At 35.9% G+C, this 11,004-nt stretch overlaps 1 protein-coding gene across 1 annotated transcript in view; it reads right to left on the bottom strand.

The window, feature by feature from the left end:
* Positions 1-2,116, bottom strand: part of GLIS3 (GLIS family zinc finger 3) — a 121,596-nt gene extending 119,480 nt beyond the window's left edge. Inside the window, exon 1 of the mRNA XM_056514643.1 lies at positions 1,917-2,116. Within this exon, the coding sequence (XP_056370618.1) occupies positions 1,917-2,047 (131 nt within the window). The 5' untranslated portion in view covers positions 2,048-2,116. The remainder of the gene's footprint in view (positions 1-1,916) is intronic.
* Between the last annotated feature and the right edge of the window lie 8,888 nt (positions 2,117-11,004).

Here is an 11,004-nt window from a genome sequence, read left to right as displayed (position 1 = left end):
AAGAAAGACATGTAATTAAGGTTTTATTTCTATATGCTATGATGTATATATTCACACCTGGAAAGTATAAGGAGAGGTGGGGGTGTTTTGCTAGTTTTTCTTTAAATTTTTATTTTCTCTTTTATGAATAAAGAAAAAAAATTGTGTATCAATGAAAAGTCTATGTACTGACAAGAATTTTAATCAGATGCATAGTAGGACCAGTGTCATAAAAAAAGCTACTAACGCCTAACACAAAGGGGCATATCCATCAGTGAACCTGAAGAAAAACTTTTTTTTAAAAGTCTCGTAATAGGACAGAAGTAAAAAGCTGGCCCAGAATTTCAAGAATGCAATAAGTAAGAGCCAGTTATTCTGAAGAAGCTGCAGCCCTTCAGCATCTAAATTTAAAAATAATAAAAATTCCAGCTCCCAAGAAAATGAAGATTTATTTAAAATTCAGCATACAATATGACTAGTAGTTTTCTAATAGAGGGAAAATAAATACACCTAATATGAAAATGAGGGACCAGATCTATCAGTGTGCCAGATTCTCAGATGGTATTAATTGGTGCATATGTTTATTGTAAACTAAACCAGCTTGAGTTCGGACCAGATCTTACATTAACATTTACAAGAGTTTATTTCAAATTACATTGTATTCTCCCTTTGTGTAGAGAGGCCACAATGTCAGAGTATAATCCATAACCTTAAAACATAAAAATGGAAGAGTGAAAACTGTGCTCTTCTATTTACTAGTCAAGAAGCCTTTGCTCTTTTTTCTGACTTGTGTCAAAGTAAATAGCAGTATTACATCTGGTTTCATGCAACACAACTGAACACTCAAAAAAAGTTTTGCAGAAACTCAAAAAAGATGGGGAAAGTTTTATCCCACATAGTCTATATACCAGAATCTGATGCTACCTGACATGTCTACATAGGAAGCGTAATTAATTTTGTAAATTTTCTCAGGGGACTCAGTCTTCACAAATAAAGCGACAAATGTAAAAAATTATCTTGCAAGTAAAGCATGGTTTCATTACATTTGCACAGTACCAATTTTAATTATTTCAGGAATGTTCCTCAGCTTGTAATAAAGTAACACAGTAAATGTAAACTGTTTTGAGAGTGAAAATTCTTGTGCTCTTTTGTAAATAAGAAACTACATTTCAACTCGGTAGGCAAGGGGGAATGCAGATTCCAAAATAAAACACTAGAATATTTTCTCACTGTATGTTTAACATCCAGGGATGTGCCTAATGTACTTATAGGGAGGTTCTCAAATATCTGTCTTCCTCTAATTCATGTTTGTTCATAAAAATCAAAGTCTTAATCTCAAAACTTATTTAAGCATTTAAAATTAATTAGAAAATATTTACCTGTGGGGTAATGATATAAAAAGGCAACATTTACATGAAGTGGTCATAGTTTCCTTTACCTACTCAACAGAACTAGGAAAACTAACAAGTTTTTCAAGGACAATTGATCTGATTAATTATGTAAACAAACCATTTGAAAGCAAAAGCATCTGATAAGGAGAGAGGAACATGTGCAGAGCATTTATGGATTTTTTGTCTGTCCTTGGTGTTATTTGAAAGGCACTCTTAGCACTGTGTAGATGTATCTATTTCTGCTTTCATTGTCCATAACACTACCTGTACCTAGTACAAAAACGTAATTTGTGACTACAGAACAGCTTTTATCTAATAGAAAAGTCCTATCATCCACAGATTTTGTGTGGCAAAATTTCACCCATTATTTGAATGAAGTATGATTATAACAGTACTACCTGAATTAAATTGCTTGGAATGCAATTTCCCATGGTGTTACAGAGAATGATTTTCTGATCTTAATAATCAGAAATATCACATTTTAATTACAGAAGAATTAAAACCCCCTCCTCTTAAAGTACTGAATACGGAAAGGTAGTTGAGGACCTTGTATCTGATGGAGAAGCACTCAGGCTGGAAGCATCCATAGACCTTAGTGAGCTAGGGCTGGTCTGGCTGCATGCTGCTGAGAGCTGATTCTCTGAAGGAGAAGGAGGTCCCAGCTGCTGAACTGTCATGGGACTGCTGGTGACTACTGCATTGGTGCCGCTGCCTTTTCCAATGGACTTGCACTTGTGTTCATAACCAAGACATCCTAAAATAAACAAAGCAGGTTAGAATTTATCTCTTATGAACCCATGATGAGGCACAGAACTTACATCACTGTGCAAACTCCTGAAAGTAATGTGAATCCTCAGATGTGGACAAAACAAGGGACCAACACAAGAATTTTGCAAACTTCTCAAAACATAAACAGCAATATTCTACAGGGGAATTGATAGATTATGCATGTTTAAAACATGTGATGAAGTACATAAACTAAAGACCAGGCATGATGGAAATACATCAGAGAAACACCACGTGAAAGAGCCCTCATGTGAGGGACAGCTCTCTATGAAGAAGGCAGGAAGAGAGAACCCAAGTGCTGCCAGAACAGCACCATGCCCCCAGTCTTTCCAAACCCTGCAGCTGCAATCCATTGCAAGCCCTTCCATCATTCCTACCACTGCCCACGCAAAAAGCAAGCAGACCACCAATATGCGCACAGACTGTGGTGCTGGCTGCACAGTTTCACTAGCAGGACAGAGTTACAGCTAGAACCCAGCATTCCTCAGATCTCTCAGTCTAGGTAGGGGAAATGAGCTGAATCAAACTGAGAAGCCTTCTGGACTTTCTTTAAAGGCCACAATCTGCTCTTAACCACTGCTGCCATGACTCAAACTGATGGCTATTACACAGAAGCACAAAAGGTAGCTGGCCACCAGCACTCACCTTCAAAATGCCCAGTGTACTTTGTGTTGTGATTTAGATCATAGACTGCGGTTTACAAGTTTGCCTCCATTAAAACACACCGAGATCAGAAAGTTAAAATGCAAGTCATAATATGGAAGTTGTTGGACTAGTAAATTCTCATAACAGTTCAAAATTAATAATTAGACAATTCACATTTCTAGCTGCTTCCCTATGTAAGGAATACTCCACAAAGTAGGACAGCAACATCAGGACAAAAAGTGAAAAGTATTTAGTGTAAACCATTTTCCTAAATTGAATCTACTCTTTATATGGGCATACAACTCATACAAGTTTTTCTCCAGATTCTCCAGATGGGTTGTGGACTGCAGAGAGAAGTACATTAAGGCATTTATGGCTCTCCCAGTCAAAGTAAAAAAAGTCCAAATCTTTCAATCCCCTCCAGATCAAATAGTTCCAAAGACAAACATGTAAAGAAAATTCCTTATTCTGCACTCAACTCCACTCTGGACACCACAACAAAGCATTTAAGCTCTTCTAGAATTACTGTCTGTTCCCACTACAGATGTTCAATTAAAGCAAAAGAGAAGGTATTTTAATTTCTTTCCTGTGAAGCAGGAAAGTACATATTTTGAACTCACTAAAGCTGAATCAATGTGCTACTCAGCAGTTGATTTTATAATGTTACAGTGAATTAAATTGTAACAAGTAGCAAATGTAAGTTGCCTCTGATAATAAAATGAATATTACTCCTCTAAGCAAAAAGCTAGATGGGGCGAAATAAAAACTATTCACACTATAAAAAATAAATAATACAACATCATATGCCTATATGTGTACATGTATCATAAATGTTCAGTTAGCTATTTTTTGGAAAAGTGCCTTTAGTATGTAGAAAGAACCAAAGACATTCTGCACCACATAAAAAAGAGAAGTGTACTATAACAATACTGGAAACCCAATTAGGTTTGACACTGAAATAAAGTTGTAATGCTTGGAGAATATATCCTGATCCTTTCCTGGGTGATGCCATTAACACCCTTCACTTAAAGGCCACTTTAAACAAATTTCAGCAGTAACAAAAATATTTGCTTTATCGTATCAGGGAATCAAGGACTGTGCATTTGTCAGATTTCCATTAGGGAAAGGTCATTTGCCATCTCAAATGACAATCTGCAACAATACAGTGAAATTGCTATTTATTCACGAATAATCTGAGCTGCTTGAAATTTACACGTTGGAAAAAAACAAATCCCAGCAGAAAAACCAGAAAAGGGAGTAGTGCCAAACCAGTGCTGTTAAAAACAGAAAGTTGCATCCCTAATGCATCCTGGTTTCCCTTTCAATTACAGGGTCTGGTATTATTATCTGTGTATAAACAGTACCTCAGGGATGCCAACAGGTAAGACAATTTGCGGTGTTATGGTAAGGATGATGACCAAAAATGGCCTGGTTGCTAGCCACTGAAAGGGAAACATGAGAAATTATGTCATTTGGTGGGACTGTATTACTGGAATGATAAACAAAAGTTATCCAAGAATCTAGTTCTTATGAACATTTGTCTGGACTTTTCTCTGATGTAGAAACAGAAACAAAATGTTTTGTTATTTTTATCACTGACAAACATTTGCTGTTATAAGGAAAAATAACAATTCTTCCACTGGAAAGAAGGCAGGAGAGATTATCATGGAATAATAAATCATCAGCTCCCTCCACTGAAAGAGACTAAAAGAGCAAAGTAAAAGGCTGCTGCTCTGAAAAGCATCAGCTGCTTCATATAGGCATAAATGTATCAAAAGACGATCATTAATACCTTGTCTGTGCCCTGCAGGTCACTGAACAGCATCAATCTGATCTGAATCAGGCAGAAGCATACAATCCCATCTCTGCTGAACTAAGTCTGAACACAAGATGGGAAGCTGACTTCAAGCCCATTACTAAAGTACAGATCATATTTGAACTAGCATAAAGTTATACGGGGGCAACATGGACATCTAGCCTGTCATGAGCCTGCTGCTTAAAGGCAAGCAGTCAGAATGTGTGTTCAAAAGCTCTGGATAAATGTCAGCTGTCAGAACGACTATGTCCAGCATGAGCATTTGGCATCACATAGCCAGAGTGCCAGAGGAGCCCTCAGTCCTGTATCATTGTCCCAAAGCTTGAAAACTTCAGAATGGTGAAAGGATGACCAAAAACTCCTCAAAGCCTTGAATCCACATCAGCTGAGATAAACAGGAAACTCTCAGGAGGATACCCGTGGGTTTAAATGACACTGTAGATTCTATGAAAAATATGTAAGCTAGTATTTTAAATAAGCAAAAGAAGTAGCTTCTTTTCTTTTATACTGGGATATAGATCAGGACACAGTCCAATAAAGCCAACAACTAAGGAGGTAGAATCAGTCCTGCAGTAGCTGACAGTACGAGTTACAGCTCTTACAGTTACAGACCAGAGCGGGTACTTCATTCCAAATAAACATAATGACACATAAATCAAAGCTTATCAACAAATAACAAATAATAATAAGTAATAGTTAACAAGTAGAAACAGTAAAAAATTTTTATGGAAATATTTTAATCCATTCACTTCCTCATTCACTAGGCTGCCTATTTTCTCTGTTTATTCTCTACATTTGATTAATAGCTAAGCTTCACCTTGAAATGCAAAATTATTTCACTGCAATCTTCTGAAGAACATTCAAAGAATGCATAAAAATACAACTACTTTAGACACACAGAATTTCAGATGAGATTTTCTTAATTTATGCAATTCTCTTACTTTTTGGTGGAAGACTCCAATATGAAATCAGTTTAATTTAAAAACCATATCCTTTTATCAGATATTGACTGAAAATCAACCAATTTCTTTGTCTACTTCTTCATGTCAAAAACAGTAATTTGTTAATTCTGTCAAGTATCTCAGGATGACAAACAAAACTGCTACACCAAATCTCTGAAATTGTAAACTATGCTCTCCATATATAAATCACGGTTGACAAAAACATATAAAAGCAAAATCAATTTTAATTGTTAGGTGTTCTGAAACACACTATATACATACCAAATACATAACATCAGATCAAATTCAAACATCTCTGATTAAAAAATTCTATAGTTAGTTACTAATTACTATGAAACAAACTACCAAAGTGAACTGAAAACCTGTCTCTTGTTACTGTTAGAGCAACAGCTAGAAATAAAGAATTGCAACAAGAGAGCAAAAGTTAATTTCCCTAGAGAATTTTCTGTGTCCACATACACAGAAAATGTATACATTTAAGAGCTTTGGAAGAGGTTGGCTTTAATGTTTCCCTTGTATCGGGCTTTCACTCTTGTTTGTGTGGACTCTCTGCTCACCAAAATGGGGAGAAAAGGGCACAAGCAAAAAAAGTGTGTTGTAAGACAATAAATACAGAAGAGGCCCAAAGGAAAAAGGCAGATGGTGTGTATTCTTCATATAGATTAAACTCACCAAAGCTATTTAAAAACACATTTGGCCTTTTTTCACAACACATTTAATCTTCTGGATGGTGCAGTCCCCAGCTACCACATACATCTTGACTGTCTGTCACCATCTCTGCAGGGTTATTGACACCCTATTTGGAGGGGGGCAAGGGCCTCACAGTAGCTGGTAACTCAAAAAACTCAAATGTTTGCACAGAAGACTTGCTTCCCAATGGTAGTATCTCAGTACCTCTCACCTTGAGCCTGCCAAAGTTTTCAGGCTTCCCCTGCAGCAATTTTAGTTATATTATTAATGACTGCTAGAGAGCTAGCACTTGTCCCTTCATCCTTAAACTAAACAGCCACTTTTCTATTGTTTCTACAGTCACCTCAGAGACACTACTGCACAACTATGTAGACAGAGATGCTAGCTGCAGAGCAGCGAACCCTCAGAAACCCCCCTTTGAACCCTCTTTAAGTGAGTTAAACTGGAGCTTCAAAGAGAAACAAATATATTTTTTTAGAAGACAGGATATGGGTAATATTGTTATTTGCTTCTATGACCATATGATCAAACAAAATCTTTGCTGATTTGGAAATGTGGGCTTCTTCAATATAGCATCCCGAGTCTAATCTTTTTTGGAAGATCATGAAGTTTCTAGGTAAGCTAGACAAAAATTCTGTCACAAATACATTAGCTATGAGCTTTTTTTATGGCATGCAAGCTAGAGTTTTTCAGAGTACAAGTAAATTATTAAACTATGACTCAAAAAGTTGCTGAATTATCATCTGTGTTGCAAGTCTTACAAAGTATTGTAGTTTCTCAACTACAATACACCACACAGACACTACATACTAGTGAAACAGAGATTCCTAGCATTTATTATCTTTAAAAAAAAACAAAACAAAACAAAACAAGGATTTGTAGAGAGAAAATCCGAAATTAAGATTAATTCCAAAAGCTCACTGTTTTAACATCATGGTTATGATCATAGCTTATGGTTTTCTTAACACAATCAACAATGACTTTTTAGTAACAAATTTTCTCCAAATCCTCTGTCAGTGTTCACTCTGAACATTGAGCTAGACATACCATTAATCTGACTAGTATTGGATGTGTACCCATGTTCTTAACTGCTTACAGTGACCTAATCTTTATAATCAATAAAAATAATCTCAAGAAAATACACTAAACAGAATCTTATGATGGCATGGTATTAAGAGAAAGTACTGTGTATGCACTTTAAAGATTCCTCATACTTTGAATCTTGTAAAGGCAGCTTTTTCATTACCAGAATGCACTCGGTAAATAAACTTGCACAAATTTCCAATGCTATTTGCAATCTTTGTATGAAGTAAACAAGCATGTACTTTCAGCAACCCTACTGTGAGACAAAAGAGACTGACAAAGCACGATGAAAAACAATGTCTCCCTTCAACTGGAACCAAGGTAAAAAATTATCCAGAACCGACCAGTGAAAACAATACCTCACAGGTGATTAACTTAGCTGGTTTAGAGCAGACAGCAATGAGATCACCTACTTCTATGGAACACTTTAACCACTAAATTTAAACAAATGAAAACAGTGGTCTTGTAATGACTAAACTAAGAATATATTATGAAACAGTCAGGTTCAGGAAACTTCCAGGAAAGAACAAACACAGTAAAACAAAGATTTTCAATTAGGCTACAGACATCTCTAATATCTCATACCAATTTTGAATCTGTTTTATCTACATCAGGAAGACCTATCACTTATTAAAAAGTTATTTGAAAGCTACTTTGTTTTTTTATTTTGCATAAAATGTAAGACGTTATCAGTTAACTAGTGCACACACAAGTTAATATTTAACTGAACTAAAATATAAATGTTTTAGCTGCAATGGGTAACTCCCTATTTGTTATCAGTAACATTAGATGACTTCTGCTTTTGTCCTTACTAGAATAATGTGGTATGTGCTTTTCTACTGCAGAAAACTTATAGCTTTATACCCTTGGTTTGTGCTACTAGTTTTCCATAGTATTAGTTTCTGTTTACAGTTTCTATTTACCAAACTTAGCCTATTTAGTTTGTACTTCTGAAATATTAATACATTATGCAAGCCTCATAATCAAATAACGTATAAATCAAGAGAAACTCCACTAGAAATTATAGATATATGTCATATATAGATATAGTCATAGATATATGAATCGAATGGTGAATAATATCAGGTGAAAAAACACAACAAGTTTCATGCTTTAAGTTTCAGTATTATTATAATCAAAATGGAAATTTACAGGTTTTGAAAGAACAGAAGATAATTGTATTTGAATTAGAGCTAATAAGAGATAATACCTTCCAGCTACAGTGCCACTGGGAAATTAATGCCTGAACCTGACTTAAATAAACAGAGCATATATCAGTATGTGTGTGAGAGCATAGACTACCATTTCATTTACATGTGGCATTATTTGGGAAGCAGATAAAAATCAAATTTTTTAAACTTTCGCATACATTATGAATTATTGGACTGAAATGAAAAATCAATAGGGAAACACTTTGCCCAGTGTTTAATCGTGTTGCAGTCATCTGCAAAATAAGTGAATTGATTCCAGCAATTTTGTTGGAATACTCCTTTGTTTATATTATCTGATTGCAAGCCAGCCACCTATGGAGGGGCAATAAGAAAACATTCTAGAAAATACAATTCTCTGTATGTAACATTTCATCTGCTGCAACAGCTTCTAGCACTGTTCAACCTTCACTGCACAATTGTGCTTTTATTCATGTTAGAAACACATTCTTAGAATATTTTCCATTAATTAATGATTTTCTTTTCCCTCAACTTTAGCTAAAACATGCTTAGATAACTTCTGCTACCTGAATGCCCTTGGTGTTTTTGAAAATACCACATAGGAGTTTTGCTATCTGTAACTCTGGGCACATGCAGATCCATTACTCGAAAGATACATGATCATTCCAGGTATCAAAGCAAATCAGCACAGCACTCTGTTCAGACAGTAATTTCTGATTTCTTGCTGTGTTCACTGGACTGCTGCTTATCTTCCTTGTGGCACACCTTATATGTGCTTCTTCTGTCAGCCTGCCTGCATGGGCAGTGATGGGAAGAAGGAGACCTCTTCCTTCCTCCAGGCTCCAGGAAAAGGGAAGACCTTCTGCCTCCTTCACTCACTCAGAAAGAGGATGCAGCAGAGCACCAAGAGTAAGCGGACAGATTCTCAGCAGATGAAGGCTGCCTTAATTCCAGTGCTCTATGAAGACACCCTCCAAGCAAAACCTGCCACCATCCGAGCAGGAGTCCGGGGCAGAGAAGAGCAAGAAGATTGCCTTCTACCTCCAGCATGGGCCAGGCCTCAGTCTTTGCCCATATCTGCTTTATTTGGCACATCATACATCAGTGCCAGACTGTGCTGCACGTCACGATCCAGTAATAGCATGAGTTCAGCACAAAAAGCATGCAATGAAAGTATTGTTTAATGTTACACTCTAATCCCACACAAGGCTCCCTGTCTAAATCTTTACAGATAATCCGAGGTATTTGACTGCTGTTTCTCAGAGAAGCATCTTTCTTCTTTTAACAGACCAAAATGTCCAAGAAAAAGAAAAAGAAAGAAGATAAATGCCAACCTGTTTAATAGTGATACCCATTTAAAACAGGTGATAAACGTTAACATGGAAAGAACTTCAGAAACTGCAGTATGGAAGCAGGAAGTAAGCAACTTGCAGTCACATTCAGTACGTTTTTGTTTCCCAGATGAAGTCATTTGTTCAAGGACACCACTGTTTTTCAAACAGTATTGTCCCTGAGATTCTGAGCAGTACATTTTTTTCTTTCCTCACACAACAAAAAACAAGATACTGTTTAAGGCTGCTTCCCCTAAAATGTAAAATGTTATCCTAGTTGTCAGTTTAACCAGGCAGAAATAACAAGCATACAGCCCATATAACATACATATTCTAAGAGGCTTTATACTCAGTTAATTAGTTTAACTATTGCTTTCATGGTTCATTTAAGTCTTTCATGCTTCATTAAATATCAATGTATTTTATCACCTCAGAAAAAATTCTCAGTAAAAACACAATTGTATTTTCAAGTGATAATCTTGTTAACTGAAATATATATTACAAGCATGTCTATCAGACACTAGCAAAGTCTGAACTGCTACAGTAGCAGTATCTGAAACCATTATGGAAATTTCTTTCCACACATGATGGAAACAAAAGTACTTTTGTTGAAACAAAAGTACTTCATCAAGAAAATTATTTTGACACACATTATTTTCGTCATTTAAAAAGCTCTCACAATGATCTTTTGCTGTTTCACCATCACAGCAATCAGGTCAAAAATACCCTGGATTCAGTAACTGTAACTACCTTGCAAAAAGTCCTCAATTCATAAAGTCAGAAGATCATGTCCTTAAGGAAGCATAAAGACTAAGGAGACTAATAGTTGTAACTATGTAGAAGCCAAAAACCAAGTGCAACTCATAAAACAAAGAGAACATCTGTCCTACCTAAGAAAGATTTACTTACTTATGCATAGTATGAATTTTCTCAATTCAGGATATAGGAATATGTCAGAGCTATTTGGAAGAACATTTTTTAGACCAAGAAATTATTCCTTACAAGTCCACCTGAAAGATTACCACAAATTCTCTGGAAATTTCTACTAGTATCTTCACATGCAATCCCATTCTGCGAAATATGTGGCCATTGTAATAATAGAATTACAGAGGTTCTTACTATTCAAGCTGACTTTACGAGGAGGCCACTATG

The sequence above is a fragment of the Oenanthe melanoleuca genome, chromosome Z (genome assembly GCF_029582105.1).
Source record: "Oenanthe melanoleuca isolate GR-GAL-2019-014 chromosome Z, OMel1.0, whole genome shotgun sequence".
Lineage (NCBI taxonomy): Eukaryota > Metazoa > Chordata > Aves > Passeriformes > Muscicapidae > Oenanthe > Oenanthe melanoleuca.
Note: the sequence above shows the minus strand (reverse complement) of the source record. Positions and strands in the feature narration are given on the sequence as shown.